The sequence below is a fragment of the Orycteropus afer genome, unplaced genomic scaffold, assembly GCF_000298275.1.
Source record: "Orycteropus afer afer isolate SDZICR_OR568_19922 unplaced genomic scaffold, OryAfe1.0 scaffold00057, whole genome shotgun sequence".
In the NCBI taxonomy this organism is placed as follows: domain Eukaryota; kingdom Metazoa; phylum Chordata; class Mammalia; order Tubulidentata; family Orycteropodidae; genus Orycteropus; species Orycteropus afer.
In genome coordinates this window covers 8,847,233-8,866,923 of record NW_006921644.1, presented here as the reverse complement: position 1 = coordinate 8,866,923, position 19,691 = coordinate 8,847,233, and the positions used below count along the sequence as shown (strand labels likewise).

The 19,691-nt window shown below is 51.2% G+C and overlaps 1 protein-coding gene across 1 annotated transcript in view; it reads left to right on the top strand.

Moving 5' to 3' along the window:
* The window catches only part of COTL1 (coactosin like F-actin binding protein 1), a 39,524-nt gene that overhangs the window by 12,577 nt on the left and 7,256 nt on the right, over positions 1-19,691 (top strand). Inside the window, exon 3 of the mRNA XM_007939137.1 lies at positions 7,054-7,211. Within this exon, the coding sequence (XP_007937328.1) occupies positions 7,054-7,211 (158 nt within the window). The remainder of the gene's footprint in view (positions 1-7,053; positions 7,212-19,691) is intronic.

Here is a 19,691-nt window from a genome sequence, read left to right as displayed (position 1 = left end):
TGTGCTGTAGGGTCGCTGGCAGTTGGAATCCGTGGGACAGTGTACAACAGCAGTGACGCCCACACAGAGTGGGGGGCACAGCAGTAAATCTCCCCCACCCTCTGTAAGGAGGAGGCCAGAATGTGGGTCAGGGCTTCCTCTCTGGGATTATATATATATATATATATATATATATATATATATATACACACACACACACACACGCACGCACACGTATTCCGTAGGACAGGAAGTGGCTGCTTTCCCCTTAACCTACCTAGAGGAACAATAAATAAAAGTTACTTTATTTTATTTCACTCCACTTCAGGGAGGGTCTCCTCCGTCCGGCCTCGCCCTCAGCCCCCTCCTCCTCATCAGAACGGCACCCCTCAAGTTCTGCTTCCTCCGGGGCCCCAGAGCAACCCTTTGCCTCTCGCCCTTGCCCTCCCCGCCCGGGCGCCTGCCCAGTGCCTCTGTGCTCCAGGAGGCAGGAGGCTGGGGTTTCTTCCTGCAGTCCTTTCCGTGCCAGGCTGACCGCTCGCTCCGGGGAAGCTGACAGCTCAGCTTTTTCGTGCGTGGCTTGCTGTTTTTCTTTAGTGAACCTTGTTTGCATAACCTCTTGGGGAGTCTATATAAGGTGAGGTTGAGCCAGCCACAGTCTTGTCAAGCTCTGAGGTAATTTCCTCCCCCTCTTCCCCTCCCCCCTTCCTTTTATCTGAAGTTCAGTGTTGGGTAGAAATTATGAAATAGTTACTTATCTCCCCCTTCTTTCTTTATGTTGGCCAAGAAATACTTATTGGATGCCTCCTGTGTGCTGGAGGCAGTGGGGGTTCCACGGTAGAATTTTCGCCCTCCACACTGAGGACCCTGGTTCGATTCCCGGCCAGGGCACCTCACGCAAAGCCCCCACCCGTCTCTCATGAGGCTCGCTTGTGGCTGTCATGCTGAACAGGTTTCTTCAGAGCTTCCAGACTGAGACAGACTGGCCTGGCAGCCTGCTGAAAACCAGCCGGTGGAGGCTCGTGGGGCCCGGCAGTCCAGTGCCGTTGTGCGTGGGGGCGCAGGTGTTGGCTGCAGCTGACAGCAGCTGTGTGGCAGGGGCTGGATTGGTGCTGGGGGTCCAGGCATTGGACACACATGAGTGTGGCTGGGAGCCCAGAGGACGTGCACCAAGACTGCGCTGTGGCTGCTCAGACACGGGGATCCTTAGCTGGGCCCGTTTGTGTATCTCATTATTCTGCACCTAGTTTGTGTTTTGTGTGTAATGAAGAAACTTATCCAGAGCATTTACAAAAGCGTTAAAAAAAAAAAAAAAGGTGTCCATTTCTCGTCCCGTAGCAGATCCCCAGTCCCTGGACTGACATTTGGGGCAGGCGGAGGTAAAGCCTGGAGTCTCTTTTGGGAGGAGGTGGGAGCCCTCAGTCAATGTGGATACTGCGTCGGGGACCCCAGTGGGGGTGACGGGTCCGCTCTGTTGCCCTGAGCCTGCTAAGGCGGGAGTGGGGCCGGGTGGGGGGTCCTGGGAGCACGGTGGGGATCCCAGGCCGCTCGTCATTTGGGGGAGATAGAGAGCAGCTCGCCCTGTGGCCTTGGTGACCCGCTCTCACCGTGCCTCCCCTTTGCGGCCCTTCTCTCCCCTGCTGGTGGTTTGCCTCTGTTCCCCAGCACCCCCCTTGCTCTGGCTCCCGGGTGTCTCCCTCTCGGTCCCCCTCTTCCTTCTTGCCCTCTTTCCTCTACCTCTTCCATGTCCTTCCCTGTTGTGGGACTTTCCTCACTGCCTCATCCCTCCCTTTCCCTAAATCCCTTGAAACAGTGGAAGGAGGGGAGGAGATGGCCAGGAGGTGTGAGAGGTGGTAGAGATGACATTTGGGCTAGAGATGGGACAGAGGCGGGACTCGGGACTCGGAGTGGAGTGAGGGGAGAGCCAGAGAAAGGACAGGGTCTCAGGGGAGACCGGAACCAGCGTCCGGAGGGCTGACTCTGTGCCACGGGCACCGTCCTGGGATAACTCGCTGACACCTAGGAACTTCCTTAGTAAATAAAGGCCAAGGAGGCTTGAAGACATGAACTGGACACACCTGTGGGACCGCCTTGGTCTCTGAAAACAAAACAAAACACACGCATTGCCTTTACGTCAGCTGGGATTCACGATGACCCTATGTGTCAGAACTGTGTTTCACGCGGTTTTCAGTGGCTGAGTTTCCGGTCAGTCCCCAGGCTGTCCCTCCAAGGTGCCTCTGGATGCCTCAAACCGCCAGCCATTCACGTCGCTGCTGAGCACCTTAACTGCTCACACCACCCGTGGACTCCAGGGGTCCTCAAAGCTGGTGGGATTGGGGCGGCCCGAAGCTCCTTAACAGCTGTGCTTCTTCATTGATCTGGGATGAGACTTTGCAACCAACGAAGAGCCAGGTTCTCTTGAAGGTGGAGTTGCATTAATGCTACGTGGGGACCGAGTCTTCATAGATAAGACATGCGTTGGGTGGGAGGGTGGGGGTCTTAGTCCCCAAATGGGGAACCTCTAGCACACAATCAGCCTTGAGCTCACGGTGCCCACCAAAAGGAAGTCAGCAGTCACTCTGATCTTGATTAATTGTTGATTGACATTGCCCTCAGATGGGGTGGTAGATGCTTTCATGATGCGTTCATGACCCTTGTTCGTAGGATACGGCCTGTGCTCAAGTAGGAGGCCCAGGGGAAACACAGAAAGAACAAATGTTCCCTCCTGTCATTTTCCAGTGTCCCTTTTCTACATGTGGCTTTCCTCCTTCTGAGGGGCAGGGCTTAGGGGAAGGGAGACTTCCTGGGGACAGTCCCAGCGGTCACAGGGGTGAGACGCTCAGGGACTACGTGTAGATGTTTCTCATTCTGCAGTTACAGTGTTCAAAGGTCAGACCATTCAGGAGCGTCTTTACCTGGTAACTTCCTTAAAATGAAAGGGGTGTGCGTGGGAAGGAAGCAAGTGGGGCTGACCTGTGATGAGCACAGCAGCTTTTTGCCCTTAAGAACCCTCTGTCTCACCCCTTTTCCTACCAGGGTGGAGTGAGGTCTCTGTTCTGAAAGCCCCACCATTTCCTCTTCTCACCGGCTTTCTCTAGATCAGCATCCCTGGGGGGCTTGTCTAAGACACATGTCCGGATCCAAGCCCAGAGTTTGTGAATCGGTAGGTCTTGGGTGCCATCTGAGAACTCACGTGTCTCCTGAGTTCTAGTGAGGGTGACGCTGATGGTGAGGGCCTAGGGGCCACACTTGGAGAACCACCGTCACTCGCCCTCCCATGGCTGGGAAGACAGTTGTCTAGTTCCTTGTTCCTTTACCTCTAAGCCTTAGTTTCCTCATCAGTAAAATGGGGCTGTGAGCAGTTCCAACCTCACTGAGAGGTCAGGCTGATGCAGTGTGTCAGACCTTGCACATCATGGGTGCTCAGTAAACGACGTCTCTGATCTCCGGGATCCTTTTCTGCCCTGTGGGCAACTCAGAAACCTCTGAGAGCAGGGACTAAGATGGTAAATCTCCCATCATTTAGAAGCCAACTGCCAAGCAGCAGGCATTCAGATATTCACTCAATGAATTAGCAACTCTCTGGAATCGACAGTGGAGGTTATCTAGGGAGAGAGACTCGGGGAGAGGGGAGTTTGCACCAGAACTTTGGACAATGTGTGGAGGCAGAGGGGGCGAGGAGCCAGTACAAGAGGTAGAGGGTGGGATCAGAGCTCAGAAAACCAAGATGACGCCCTGTCCTGGGGCCAAGGGATAGGAGAGTTTCCAGGACAGAACTGAAAACAAACTGCAACACACAGGTCTCAAACAAGATGAGCACAGAGAGTAGGCCACCCATTGCATTTGGCAATTAGGAACTCATTGTGGGCTCCAAAGGGCAGCTTCATTGGAGAAGTGGGGATAGAGAAACTAGCCATGATCCTCGGCAACCAAGGCTTTCCCTGTCAAGGCAGGTGTCTGACCCATTTTGCAGGTGAGGACACTGAGGCCTTGAGACATTCAGCCACCTGGTCCAGGTCCCAGGGTGGTGTGAGATGGAGGAGAGCTGTATTTCTAATGGACTCTGGAGCTTGATCTCTTTAACTGCGACAGGGTGGCGCCGCAGGTTGAGGGTGAAGGGTGGAGGAAGCAGCAGGTGAGGAGTGCTTGCTGGGGTCTCTAACCGAACGAGCCCTGTCGCTGCTTTAGTTTACCAAGGCTGCAGGAACAAAGTACAACAAACCACGGGCCTTAGAAGGACGGGAGTGTGGTGTCTCACTGTTCTGAGTGCTACAAGTCCAAGGTCAGGGTGCCAGCAGGGCCGTGCTCGCGCCAAGGCTCGGGGGAGGTCCCTTTCCCCTTCTCTCCCAGTGTCTGGTGGCCCCAGGTGGTCCCCGGCTTGTGGAGGCATCTTTACGTGACTGTCTCTCCTCTGTCTCTGCAGTGCCTCTTTTGCAGGGCACTACTTGGGAGGGGTTAGGACCCACTCTGCGGTTTGGGGTTTTGGGGTTCAGTTGATACACCCACAGTTTCCTTGTGTACTAGAGTGGTTTTCCCAAAAGTCCTTGTCATCAAGTCAGTTCCAGCTCACAGTGATCCTGTGGGTCAGAGTGGAACTGCCTCGTGGGCTTTCCAGGGCTGTTGTCTTTATGGAAGGACACTACCACGTCTTCTGCAAAGTGGCTGGTGGGTTTGCAGGGTGGGTCAGCGGGGGTGCACATGGGCCTGGAGAGCGTCCCAGTGCGCTTGTGGTGCCTGGCTGCAAATTCCTGTTTGTGTCTGGTGTGGCCGTTCTGCAGAAGAGGGAAGGGAGCCAAACTGGGCACTAAGACCTTGAACTCCACCCTGGCACTGACCAGTTTGAGGTCCAATGGGCTTCGAACCACCTTCAGAGTGGGGGAGGGAGGGAGAGCGGCCAGATCTGCCTGGGCAGCTGTGGGAATGTTGCTCCAATGAGCAGCTTTTTCTTCTTGGACTCAGCTGACTTCCCACCGTCCTGCCAAATCCCAAGCAGCAAACATTTGCGAGCATACTGGCGCCCTTGGATTTTCAGAAACATGTCCGTCAGCAGTCTTGTTGGCCAGACCATTGTCTTATTGACACCAAACAACCACCCAGGAAAACCTCGCCCCCCATGATAATTTAAATGACATTGGCCTGTGGATCTAGAAAGTCCCTAGATTTTAGAAGGTTCTAGAAAGACACCAGGGCCCCAGTGTCCTTGGGTTGGGTGTGATAACTAGCTTATTGTGTGTTTATCTTGTGCCAGGTCCTGGGCTGGGTCCTTGGGAAAAGCCCTGGTTATTCCACAAGAGGAGGGTGTGGGTGGTGGGGAAGGTCACCGAGCTCATGGGGTTGAGGCACAAAGAGGATGTTGTGTGGAGAATTCCACAGCCACTGGAGAGGGCAGACCTTGGAAGAGGTGTAGTCGGAGCCGTGGAGAAATGGACCGGAGCTGTGGAGGGGGCGGTGTGTGGAAAGAGGAGGTGGGGAGCTGCATCAACAAGAAAGCTGGCTACTTGGCTGAACAGAGGGCCGGGGTCCCCTGGACACCTCTGCCCTTACTCCCCACATCCAGCTGGTCACCCAGCCCTGTTGACTCAACCTGTGGCATATCTCTGGGGTCATCCTTTCTTCTCTGCCCCACTGCCTTGTTCCCCACTGACCCTGGAGGTCAAGCCCCATGGTGGGCATCAGTGCTGGGTGGGGCTGTGCAAACACCCTTGACCTGTCCGGGCTCTTGATCTCCACCTGGCTTTGTCATTAGAGTGCTCCCTTGGGCACGTCATGGGACCTCTGTGGGCTTGGGCTCTGATCCGTCAAATGGTGATTAGGATGTCGACGGCGAAGATGACAAGATGTCCCCTACCCCCACCTGTACCTACCTCACTGCATCGCTTTGAAGCCCACACTGAGATAATAAACTACCTGAGTTTTATAAACTGAAAAATGCTGTGCTGACGCAGATTGTGATCAAGTAAACGTTGGTGCCCCCTGACCCAGGGCTGGCTGTGAGCCACAGGTCTTGTCCGGTCATCTGCTTTGCTCCCCTGGGACACCTGGGGGTTATGGGGGGACCCATTTAGAGGGTGGGGCTTGTGGCCACAGGTGTGCTACGGATACTAGCCAGGAAGTGAACACTGTCGTCTCCAGGCTGCATCTCCTCCTGCCTCAGGAGGTTTCTGGCTTTAGGTCCTGGTATAAAACTACATTCCACTTGGGGATGGGTGTGGAGGCACCCAGGAGAGATTGGAGGGAGAAAGGCGTCTTGATTTGTTTTATGCAAACCAAGTGCAGTCATGAGGCAGCAGCAGCAGCAGCGTCTGGGAGCTGATCAGGCACACAGACGCCGGCCCCGCCCCGGCACTGGGAGTCAGGGTCTGTGATTAGTGAGACCCCCAGGGGTTCTACCACACACTGAGGCTGGGAATCCCCCTCCGCAGTCTCATCTGTGTCCACTGAGAAATCCTTAGTTTCTCAGCCTGTTTGTTCTCAGGTAGCAACCACAAGCCATGTGAGAACAGGCCAGTGGGGCTGTGCCCAAATCGTGGCCACTTCCTTTCCTTCCTCATCATCCCCCCTCCCCAGTCCAGTTCCTGTCTCCCATTGTGGCCTGCTGTGGTCCCATCCAGGCAGGGTGTCAGAGATAGAGGATACAAAGAGGTGACGAACTCCTGTTCCTTAAATCAGACCCCAGATTTGAGACTTGAACACACAGAGGGAGTGGAACATTTAACCAAACTGTTCAGTTTGGTTAAACAGAACATGGTAGGCATTGCAGCCTGGGTTCAAATCCCAGCAGAGCCTCCCATTGACTCTGCCACCTTGGGAAGGTCACTCAACCTCTCTGAACCTCCATTTCCTGCCTGGGAAATGGACATTGAAGCCTGAGATGCTGTTTTCTGGGGACTGTTGGCCAAGGTCGGTGTGGGAGCGGGTCCTTCTCCCGTGCTTGGTGTTGCTGGGAGCTGGTGGGCTCTGAGGGTCCAGGTGCCTGCGCTGCCCTGGGCGCCCTCGTGGCTGGAGCCCCTTCTTTGGGGAAGCGCTCCGTGGTGTTTCACCGAGCATCACGCCTTTGTTTGCTGTCGGCCGCAGATGACGTCCGATTGTTTGCCTTCGTGCGCTTCACCACCGGGGACGCCATGAGCAAGCGCTCCAAGTTCGCCCTCATCACGTGGATTGGTGAGAACGTCAGCGGGCTGCAGAGAGCCAAAACCGGCACTGACAAGACCCTGGTGAAGGAGGTGGTGCAGGTAATTCTCGGGTTCTTCTCGGGCCTGCCCGCCCCCCCCCCCCCGTGACATCCAGCAGGGAGGGCTGGTGTGGGCCACATGTCTGGCAGGGAGGGGCTGGTGTGGCCCTGGGCTGATGACTTAACACATGACTTTGAACAAACTGGACCCATAGTGAAGGTTTGAGTCACAGAAGAGAAGTTACCATCAGAACAAGACCCTAGTGGGAAAAACGGGGAAATCTGCATCAAGTCTGGAGTTTAGTTAGTGGTGAGGTCCGGGTTTGGTGGCTTCGTTTTGATGAGCATACCACAGACGTGTAAGCTGCTAACACTAGATCTAGGAGAGTCACAATAGGGGGCGTTGGTGAGAGGAACATGGGGACTCTGGGCTGTATTTAACAACTTCTCTGGAAATCTGAAGCTATTCCATACTGAAAGTTTTATTAAAGAAAAATAATAGTAGGAAAGAGAGAAAAGAAGAAAAAACAACCTCCTGTCACCCTAGAGCAAGCATCCCTTTTCCGTCATCCTACCTGTTCCTGTGTGTGCCCCCGGCCCCCGCCTTTGTGCATGGCTGGAGTTCCAGCCTCCAAGTCCCGCTCTGGTTGGCTTTGTTTCTAGGTTAACATAATTTCATAAATTCTGTGGCTGCATAGTCCTTGTAATTAACGTGTTTTTTTTTTTCCCCCCTCCTGGTGGCAGAGCGTCCCATTTCATAACCATTCTAGAATGTTCTACATGTTCCCAGTCGTTGGTCTTTTGAGTCACTTCCAGTTTTCACTCTTACAGATCATGTTGGGCTCACCACGTCCATACAGGCAGCTCCCTTCCCTCCCCCACTGAGCTATTTCTTAGAATGCCCTGCAGGAAGTAGGGCTTGGGCGGCAGTAGGTGTTTTCATCACATGAACAGGTGCAGCCATTCTGATTGTCCTGTCAAAGGATCAGCACAGTGCCCAGGACCTGATAAATGTCCGGTGAATGTCACTTCCTTCATATCTTAATTAGTGTCACCAGTCAACACTGCTGTCTGCACTCTGCCTGGCAGTGATACCCCGTCACTCCTCAGCTGTCAGTAGGCTATTTGTCTGTGGGCTCATTAGGGTTTATATATATATAAACCCTAATGTAATATATAAATTACATATATATATGTAATTAAAAAAAAAAAAACTTTATTGAGATTTGGGTGAAAGTTTACAGAGTAAATTCATTTTCCATACACATTTTGTTTCATGACATTGACTGCAGTTCCCCACAGTGTAACAGCTCTCTCCCCACTTCCTCCCTGTGGTCACCTCTTCCCTGTGCCCTTCCCTCCCATGCACTTCTGACCCCACCCCCAGCTGTCTCCCTGTGTAAACACTGCCCTTTTGTTTTTCCACAATTGATCACTCCAGGGAGAGTATCTACCTGAGGTCAGTGTTCACCCCATATGCCTGTCTGTTGTTTGGCTGGAAGCCATAGAAGTGAGTTCAGTTCTGGACCTGAAAGGCAGCTAGGGGCCATAGTCTCAGTGGTTCCGCCAGGCTCTATCAGACCAGCAAACCTGGTCCCCCCACCTCTTTTTTTTTTTTTCCTCCAAATGATTTTGAATTTTGTTGCACATTGTTCTCCCTCTCTATCCAGGATCTCTTGCGTAGATCCCCCTCCGAGTGGTTGACAGTGGTAGCCAGGCACCATCTAGTTCTTCTGGTCTCACGGTCATATAGGCTGAGGGATCACATGGTGTACCAGTTTCTTGGACTAATTGTTCCCATGCATCTTTGGTTTTCTTCATTCTTTGCTCTGAGAACCATCATTGCATCTAGACGGCTGCTTGCAAGCTTTTAAGACCCCAGTCACTACTCACCGAAGTAGGATGTGGAACAATGTTTTGTGTAGTATGTTCTGCCAATTGAGCTTGATATCCCCTGCAACCATGGTCCTGAGCCCACAGGTCCAACTGCTCACTCCTTCCAGGTCGCTGGCTGTGGCTCAGAAGTCACCACAACCTTGTCCCTTGTCAGCTCTACTATATACCCAGACATTCTTACAGCACACATAGATATGCTCGTAGAAAAACGTCATCTGCCAACCCTCTGCGTGGTCCTGTGGGCCCATTAGAGTTTTAATGGTTCACCAGCTTTCAGGGGTCTCCTGGTTGACAGCAGAATGAAAAATGCAAGAGAGTGCGTATTCTGTGGTCAAAGGTCAGCTCAGTTCTGCTGTCTAGGCTCAGTCCCCGGATCTGCACTGGCCGCCTGGGTGGCGCCCGAGGGAAAGAGAACCGCAGAGAGAGAATGCCTGTAGTTTGCTGTAAATCCAGAACCTGTTCAGTTTGGTTAAAGGGGCCAGTGGCTGAGGACGACTTGGGAAATAGGATTCTTTGGAAGGACCTTGAGGTGGGAGTTCCGTTACAATTCATTTGTTTGTGAGCCCAAATGAGAGCAGACTTCCTTGGTTGTGGGACTTGGAAGTGGGTACGGCTGGCCTCAGTGTGGCTGGGTCCGGGTTTAAGTGGTGCCTCCATCTCTGCTCTCGGTTGTGTTTTTCTCCCAGTTTGGCTCCAGGCCGGCCCTGCAGAGCGCGACAAATGGTGGAGGCTTTGGAGGCCCTTCTGGGTGATGAGCTGAGAAGGAGAGAGACCTCCCTCCCTCAGTGCCAGTCAGCCCCTTCCTGGGACCCTGATTGGCCCGGCTCGGGTTGTGTCTGCACTGTGTGGGGCAGGGAGCTAGGGCTTCCCGACTGCCATGATCCTGGATGTTAAAAGAAGGGGAAGCTGGGTAAACAGGAAAAAACAGAACAGACATCCCCTCGTGGGCAGCCAGGAAGCGTCTTGTGCTGCAGGTGGAATCCGTGTTGACCGTTGCTGTCTGCGTTGTTCCCTTTACATTAATGGTAGCTGTCTGCAGCGTAACGGGGCCTCACATTATACACTGCAGTGTAATGCAGCCGTTGAGGTTACCAGCGGCAATGACGCTTGCAGAATGGGGCTCTCAGACCGTCATTAGATCAGGACTGCGTATCAGTTCACCTCTCTGTACAATGGGGACCCTCCAAATGGGCCATTCTAGGCACCCTGTCCTGGGGAGTGGACTACTTCCCTAGCTGCCATTTGCAACCATTTCCACCTGAAGAATAACTAGGTTGACTTTTACTTTATGATTCTTAATAAACTCTTGCTTTTATTACAAAAAAATGAGACCCCCATATCTCTGTGCTTATATGAAATGTCAAGATCATCAGTTGCTTGGTCATAGATGCAGGGACACTGGAAACAAGAGGGATGGGTGGACATGGCTCCCTCCCTGGGCCTTGGTGTCCTGTCCCTAAAAGGGGAAGTTGGAGAGGGGGACTTGCTGTCCCTCTCAACTTCCATGTCCTAAAATGTTCCTGTTGTTTAAGAAATAGGGTCGTTTGTTTCTGAAGATAATTTACCTTTAAAGGAACCTTATTTTATTTTTTGGGACAAAGAGGCAGTGTCACTTAATAGTCAGGGACGGAGATGTTTTAGCTGGACGTGTGTGTTCAGTTTTCCGTTCTACTGCATACTGTGTGACCTGGTGCACACTGCTGACCCTCTCTGAGCCTCAGTCTCCTTGTGTCTGAAGGGCTAATAGAGGATCTGCCTCTTAGGGTTGCTGTGGGGATTAAATGAGTGAATGTAGGAAGGAATGCTGTATAGAGGAGTCTGGTCAGACTCAGTGCCGACTGTGGACTCTGTTCCAACCCACAGCGTCCCCACGTGTGTCAGGGCAGAACTGGGCTCCGCAGGGGTTGTGGTGGCTGATCTTTGAAAAGCAAACCACCAGGCCTTCCTTCTGAGGCTTCTCTCGGTGGCAGGGAGACTCCAGCCTCTCGGTTACCGCTGAGTATATGGACTGTACCACCCAGCATTGACTCCTCAGTCAGTGGTAGCAGTTCTTGTTTCCAGTTTTCCCTTTCAGGCAAGCCCGTGATGAACGGCCTGGGTAGGAGACGTTTCTAAGTTGTGAATCATGTGTTTGGGAGATGTTTGCTGCATGTGTTGAGCTCCAGGCATGGGCAGAAGTCTGGTTGTTGTTGATCCTTGTTGTCTAACCACCTTCCAGAAGGCTGGCACCAAAGCCACAGCCCCCAGAGACACAGGAAGGTGCTGGCCTCCCCTGCCCTGCCAGTGCTTTCTGAAAGCCGTTCCTGCAGGACTAAGGCCCTCTCCCTGCCACCTCGCCTGTGGCCTGCCGCACAGGTGTGTCGGCACATGAGGAAACTGAGCCCGAGGGCAGGCTAGGGCTTGTGCTGACGCACAGGCAACCAGCGGCTGAGCTGGGGCCAAAGCCAGAGCAGTTAACTCAGGCGGCTTGACTGCGGGTCTCTTTAGTCTGTATTCAGAGCCAGGCTGAGACGCTGAGCCGTGCCTGTGATTGGGAAGCAAGACAAACACCCTCAAGGCTGCGGGCAGCAGAGGCCGTGGGGGAGGGGGCTGGACGACGCAGACACATGGACGTGAGTCGGGAAGACGCACAATGGACAGCTGCTGTGCGTTGGCTGGTGGCCGGCAGCCTGCGGCACAGAGCCGGGCGGGTGCCCGGGACAGAACACCCCCCGCATTGTCCTCGCACTGCTGCGGGACTGCGGGGACAATGTGGTCACCACTGAGAGAACCAAGCCCAGTGCCCGGGCCAGGCTGTCTTGGTGTAAAGCCAGACTGTCAGTAATGCAGCGTGCTTGTTTTACAAAATGGTTTTATTCACGTGACCCTTTTATTTATTTTCTGAGATCATGTAAAAGTTCACTGAGCCAAGCCTCCGGAAGGGACAGCTCAGCTCGCAGCACCGGGGCAGGCGAGCGGACAGGGTGTCCTCCGAGGAGCCGTGGTGCAAGTGAGCTCGGGGTGGCAGATGAGCCCCGGTTCTGGTGGCGTCCACACCCCTGGGCCACTTGGATGAAGTTCTGGGTCTGCTGCCTGTCCAGGGCCAGATACACCTGAGCTCCATCCTGAGGGCGTCTTCCATGCACCCACCCTCGTAACAGTAGCTGTTTACTGTGCCCCTACTATGCGGCTGGGAGCTCTGGTAGCATAGTGGCTAAAGCACTTGACTGCTAACCAGAAGGCTGGCTGTTCAAACCCACCAGCCACTCCTCAGAAGGAAGGTTGGGCAATCCTACTTCTGTAGTGATACTGCCTCGGAAACCCAAGGAGGGGTCGCTATGAGTCGGGGCCGACTCGACAGCACATAACAACAACTATGCGGCCAGGTGGTGCAGTCGTAAAGCCCTTGGCTGCTAACCAACAGGTCAGTGGTTGAAAGCCACCAGCTGCTCTGCAGGAGAAAGATGTGGTTGTCTGTTTCTGTAAAGATTGACAACCTCTGAGGCAGTTCCACTCTGTCCTCTAGGGGCGCTGTGGGTTGGAATGGACTTGACAGATAGTGGATGTTTTGGATAAGTTTGTCTTGCACCAAAAACCACAACCAAAGCCACTGCCATCGAGTTGATTCTGACTCATAGTGACCCCCATTGGCTTTCCAAGGCAGTAAATCTTTTTTTTTTTTTTAATTTCTTTTTACTGTGATTTGGGTGAAAGTTTACAGAGCAAATTCATTTGCCACATGGCAGTTCATACACACTTTGTCTCATGATATGGACTGCAGTTCCCCGCAATGTTACAGCTCTCTTCCCACTTCCTCCCTGTAGTTACCTCTTCCCTGTGTCCTCCACTCCCATACATTTCCCATCCCCACCCCCAGCTGCCTCCCTGTGCAAACACAGCCCTTCTGTTCTCCCGGATTGAGGGTCCAAAGAGTGTATATGCCTGATGTCAGTGTTCACCTTGTATGCCTATCTGTTTGGCTGGTAGCCACAGGAGTGAGTTCAATCCAAGGTGGTAAATCGTTGTGGAAGTAGACTTCCCCATCTTCCTTCCGCAGAGCAGCTGGTGGGTTTGAACCACCAACCTTCTGTTAGCAGTCAAATGCCTTAGGCACTGCGCCACCAGACATGTCACTTTAAAGACTCTGGGAAGTCTTATAGGAAACAAACCTTTTAACTTGTTTGTAAACTCAGAGGTTCCCAGTTTTCCTTGGTAAGGGGACCTTTGTCTTTTTTTTAAAATTTAAAGGTTAATTTTAATTTTTTTAATTAAAGATTAAATTTTTGTGTGCTTCCAAAGACTTCTCCAAAAGAGTCAAAAGAGAACCTACAGATTGAGAAAAAATATTTGGTAATGACATATCTGACAAGGGACTTATCTCTAGAAGTTATAGAAAACTCCAACACCTCGATAACAAAGGGGGACCTTTTTCTTTTCTTTTCTTTTTTTAAAAAGCAGAGCATCAGACAGTATTGCTCAGCACTGACTTTTAAAAATACTACTGTACAGAATTTCAGATTGTCACGGCATCTGGAGTTTGAGGGTGGATGAACCCCCAAAACTAGTGTCCTGAGATAATCTTTAAACCTCAAGTCACAAATAGCCCCTGAAGTCTTCTTAAAATGAAACAACAGTTTTAGCTTAATTAGTAAAGAGTATCTGCCGTGAGCATTATGTTCGGAGCTGACAACAGCGGCTGGGAAGGTTAGACAGGAACCTCAGGGCAGTGAGCTAGTGGAACGGACCTCAGGGCAGTGAGCTAGTGGAACGGAAGGAGTACGTCAGAAAAGGAGGGTGAGAAGGGTCGCACGCCTCAAAAAATGGAATCCGTGTTACCGATTGCACGTGTGGAAGCTGTTGAATTGGCGTGTGTTTTGTTGGGTATGTTCTCAACAACAGCAATGACAAAAATTAATTAAAAACCCAATGCAGATGTATAAACTAAGGTTGAGAAAGTAGGTAAAATGAATGAGAGAGAGTTCTGAATAAAAATAAATTAAAAACCCGATAAAGGAGTATAAAATTGAGAAGAAAGTAGATAAAATGAATGAGAGTTCTGATTTGTTTCCTAAGTCTAAAAGTTAAAAACCAAAACTCTAGAAGAGCCACAGAATTTTTTAAATACTCGAGACATTTAGGATTCTACCACAGAGACAAGACTTAATCTCCAGCCTGGTACGTGAATGTCTGCCTGTTTCCCAAGCCTAGCTGTCAGTGTCAGGTCTGTGATAGGAGATCCACGCATCTTACCTTGCACCTCTGAGGCCTCTCTCCACGCTCCAAGAGACAAGTGAGAACGAATACCTCTTCCACTGGCGTGCCCTTTTTGCATCAATTCTCCTCTAGGTTGTTTGAAACCTATTACATCAGAAAAGGCTAAGGACCCTCTTAAAATCTGCACAATGTTTTTCTGTGGTCTTCACATTTGTTTAATTATGTACATGATGGCAATACATTTCAAAGAATTAAAAAAAAAAAAAAAAAATCCCAGTAGGGTGACTTTATGGTTGGCCTAAAAAAAAAAAACAAAGAATTAAAAAAAAAAAAAAAAAAAGCCACTGTATGAAATGAGAAAGAGCTTGGGTTTGGGAGAGTGAGGCCCAAATTGATATTCCCGCTCCCTCAGCCTCTCAGCTTTAGGGCCATAGTTAAGTGGCATCACCTCCAGAAATTCTGTGTTCTCACTTGTGAAAAGGAGAGAGTAAATTTCCAGAGTTGTTAGAAGGATTAAAGAAAAGCAACACATGTAAAAAGAAGTCCTCCATTTTAGTGCCTCATGAACTCCTAGTCATCCTTCAAAACCGCGATTCTTTACTCCACTCTCTTGCCAGCCCTGATGGCAATTAATTACTTCCTTATCTATGTTTCTACTATGGTCCTAATTCCATGCATTATTACCAATTAGAAGGTAATCTCCAAGAGCTGTGGTGATACAGTGGGTAAGGCATTTGGTTGCTAACCAGAAGGTTGGTGGTTCAAACCCACCAGCTGCTCTATTAGAGAAAGATGAGGCAATCTACTTCTGCAAAGATTTACAGCCTTGGAAACCCTATGGGGGTCACTCTGAGTCAGAATCAACTTGACGGCAGTGTGTGATTCCTAGTGTTTAGGAAAGTACTGGGTATATAACAGATACTCAAAAGAGAGAGAAATGAATGTGTTCACGTGGGCTCTAGATTGTATCTTATTTCTTGTGTGTTCCTAGGACAGAAGTTAAGAAATGTCTGATAGCTGCTCTTTGGACTGAATTAAATTGTGGAAGCCAGTTACACTCGGGGGGACCGGGAGTCCCAAGATTTCTCTTTCAGTAGAAAGCCAGGGTGAGAGCTGGTGGGTCAGCCGGGAGGAGGGTGCCCCTTCGTGTAAGGAGATATATGGGGCCGATCACCACACGCTCTTTAACACCCTCCAGGGCCTCCAGCCGTTGGCTTTGACGGGGAGTGTTTACAGTTCTTCCAGTAGTAGTTCAGGGAGGGACTCTGTGCTGATGTATTGCACCTGGGACCTGGGACGGCAATCGGGCCAGTTGGGGCGGGTGATGTTGCTCGAGTCATACATTTAAAACCCAAAGTGCCTGATGGAAAAAGAGGAGGCCCTTGTAGGGCGTGAGCAGTGGTGACAGGTGCATTCATGTGTGAGCTCGGTGCTGTTACTGCCCCACTATACAGATGAGGAAACAGAGGCTTCGCCAGGCTCAGTGTTGAGGGAAGCCAGGTGGTGGAGGATCACAGAGCACTTGAAAGGTGGGGCTTTATCATGAACGTGGTGGGGGCTCTAACCCTGGGAGTGATGGGGCCAGCTTTGTGTCGTCCCCCACCTCCCACCTCCCACCCCGCATCCTAGGACTGAGCCGAGCATATGAATGGAGACAGCCGAAATGATTCATGTCTTTTAAAAGGACACGCACAAAGCTGGTCCCCATGAGGCAGAAGTTAGAGGTGTCCCTCCCCTTCCCTTTGCCCCTCCCCTCTCCCTTTGAACTTAACAGACGGTCAAACAGACCAATCCCCTGGTTAGGGTTCCTCATTTGCATGGTCCCACCCCACAAGGGTTCCATGTACCTACTTACATCACCAGCAAGCTGTCCAGTCCCCTTGGTGGACCACAAGCACCGTATTTGCTTAGTCCCACGCAATCGTTGTGTGGGGTTCACAAAGACCGGCTAGAAGGGCTGTGTCGAGTAACTCACTGCACAGCACTGCGTTGCCTGGACCAGTAAAGACATCTGCTGGGCAGACTTGGGCCTGGCTGCCTTTCACCCAGCTCCAGAGGGGCCCCAGGCCTCGGCGGCCTGCAACAGCAGGGTTCCTGCCCCGCCCTCTCCTGACGGCTGGCCTCCTGACTCCCTAATGCAGCATCCCTCACCCCACTCAGCACTACACGGTCCCTATGCCGCCAGGCTGCTGGGCCGGAACGTGTCTCATAGAAGGAGCCTGGAGAAGTGACTCCAGACGTGGAAATGTGTGAAATAGGTGAACTCGGTTGTTTGCCAGGGCTGCAGGCTGTCTGCTCTAAGCACTTCCGCTGCCTTCGGAACAGCTTTCTCCCTTTCTCTTCCCCTTCCTTGTGTGTTTCCACACTTCGCTCCTCCTTTTACATCTGTCCCCAGACCTTCTGCGTTTTGAGATCCCTCTGAGGGCCAAACCCCTTGTTCTCCATTTTCTCCCCCATGGTCATTTGATCCCAGGGCATTGGGGGTTTTTTTAAATTTTTTTAAAATGAAGAGTTAAACAATGACCAGCCATCATCCTTCACATCACAGGGAGATGTCTGCGAATTCCCGTGGAGTGCTTGCCATGTGGCTGTGTGTTTGTACAAAGCTTTATGCTTTGGGTCCTGTCTTTTCCCATCTCAGAAGTGTGTTTTCAGTTTCCTAATTTTAATGGCTGGATACGGTTTTGTTGCGTGAACACAGTACAAAATACGTAAGACTGCGGACATTCTTTGCGTGTACGTGTGTGTTTTCCTGGTAAAGATCTTGGGTATGGAATGCAGTGTGGGTTTGATTCACAGCCTTAGCGCTTACCAAACCTGTGACCTTGTGACCTTTTGCTGGCTGCTTGGGCTCTGGGAGCCTCAGTTTCCTTAGCTGGATTTTTAGAATGACAATACCTAACTCATGGAATTGCTGCAAGGATTAAAGCAGATGCTGTGTATACGAAGTGTTCAGGGGAGATGCTGTTTACTTATTCAAGTTTTGTTTGAAAACTAGAAACAGCTGGGTACCTACTGAAAACAAACATACACTTTGTCTCATGACATTGACCACAATTTCCCACAATGCAACAGCTCCCCTCCTACTTCCTTCCCATAGTCACCTCTTCCTGTGTCCATCCCTCCATGTACACCTGCCCCCTGAGCTGTCTCCCTGTGCATAAGCAGCCCTTCTTTCTCCCATGATTGTTCTCTCCAAGGACTGTAGCTACCTGAGGTAAATGTTCAACTCATATGCCTGTCTTTTGTTTGGCTGGAGACCACAGGTGTGGGTTCAATGCCAGACCTGAAGGGCAGTTAGGGGCCATAGTCTCAGTGGTTCCACCAGGCTCTATGGGACCAGCAAACCTGGTTCCTCCTTTTTTTCTCTCTCCAAATGATTTTGAGTTTTGTTCCACATTGTTCTCCCTCTCTATCCAGGATCACCTACCTAGATCCCCTTCCAAGTGGATGACAGTAGTAGCCGGGCACCATCTAGTTCTTCTAGTCTCATAGTCGTATAGGCTGCAGATTGGATGGTGTACCAGTCACTAGGACTAATTGTGGAAACAAACATCTTTAGCGATCTGTGTTATAATTTTTAAAATTTCTGTTGAAAATTATTTCTTTGGGAAAAATTCCCAGAAGTGACTGTGGCTGAGGAAAACATGCTAGGCACAATTTTGGGAGAAATTGAAGATCTAAACCCAGATTTAATCTAGCTTTAGTCAAATTATTATTTTTTTTTTTTAAAAATCCATCGCCATCAAGTCGTTTCCGACTCATAGTGACCCTAGAGGACAGAGTTGAACTGCCCCATAGGGTTTCCAAGGAGCTCTGGTAACATAGTGCCTAAGGCACTTGACTGCTCACCAGAAGGCTGGCAGTTCAAACCCACCAGCCACTCCTCGGAAGGAAGGTTGGGCCATCCTACTTCCATAGTGATACTGCCTCGGAAACCCAAGGAGGGGTTGCTATGAGTCGGGGCCGACTCGACGGCAAACAACAACAACATAGGGTTTCCAAGGCTGAAATCTTTATGGAAGCAGACTGCCACGTCTTTCTCCCACTGAGAAGCTAGTGGGTTTGAGTGGCTCACTTTTCATTCGGCAACTGAGTGCTTAAGCCACAGCACCACCAGAGCTCTTTTTCAAATGATCAACAGGCAGTAGCTATTTAGACCTCTGTGTTAAGAAGGATTCTGAGGTTAAGTCTGGACTCCATGAAACAGTACTGAAATTGATTAGTGATGTCTGCCATGGATACAGGAGGAGAGAGTGGAGGTATGTTTACTGCATTCTTGCCATCCCTGATTTAGATAAAGCTGTAGTCAGAAAGGACAAGGGGAAGCTGGCTTCTGTTAGTATCTGGAGTCAGGAAAGCAGAGAGTCAGACAGCAGGTGGTCACCCAGATTCCAAGCACGTGGGCACTGCTGCTTTGTGGCTTTGGCCCCTGTTTACTCTTAGCACATTTTAGGACGTCAGGCCTCCTGCCGCTCATTTGCATTAGATGATCTCACTGTGCCCCCCCGAAATGTGGCTGTGTGCCTCTGTCTTGCGATCTGCCCTCCCCCAGTGAAGCACGATCAAGTCATTCCTGCACTTGTGACGCAGGCCCCTTTGTCCCTGAGTCTGTCAGATGCCACACCATACCACTTTGATCTGTTTGTTTCTTTTCCCTTTTCGTGATGACTCATGCCTGTTCCAAGAACCTGTTCTTTTTGAGTGAATTACACCTTGCTGGTAGAATTTTTCAGCCTTGGTCTTTTAAGCACTTAGAGCAATTGCAGGAGGGGACATGGAGGGGCGCAGGGGGGCTGGCAGTCCAGCGCCCAGCGGGCTGGAAGGCTGTGCGCTTTCATCTGGTTCTTGTTCCTGGGAGGGCACCCTGTCCCCCACCAAGATGCAGGAAGTTAGGGACCCACTGCTTTTCTTCAGCACTCTGGGGCCTGTGGTTTGGAATTAATCTTCGCCCACGTGGGGAAAAGACAGTTATTGAGGCCAGCACACATTGTGTCCACCCCCTGTCCCTTGTGCACACTTTTGCGAGGGTTGAGACGGGCCTGGTCAGAAGTGATCTCAACCTTGATTGTCCTGCGCTCACTCTCCCCACTGCCTGTTGGATTCTGGCCTCCCCAGTGGAACTTTGTCCCATGCCCTCCTAAGACAGCTGAACATGTGTGCACGGTGATGGGAAAGAAACTGGGGACCCTCTTGTCTGGCCCTCTTCTTTCACAGAGGTGGACACCAGGGCCCAGAGCCATTGAACGGCTCCATCAAGGCCTCCCAGAACCCCCTGCTTCTCGCTTTTTTGCCTTCAGATCTTCATAGCAGCCCCTGACTACTGGAGGTTGGCCTTCGCAGGGCTTAGGAGAGTAGCTGGTATGTGGCAGGTGTTCAACAAGCTTGTGTTTGCTGGAAGATTGAGTTGCCGTACCTCCCCTCGTCTTCAGATACAGCAAAGACCACCTCT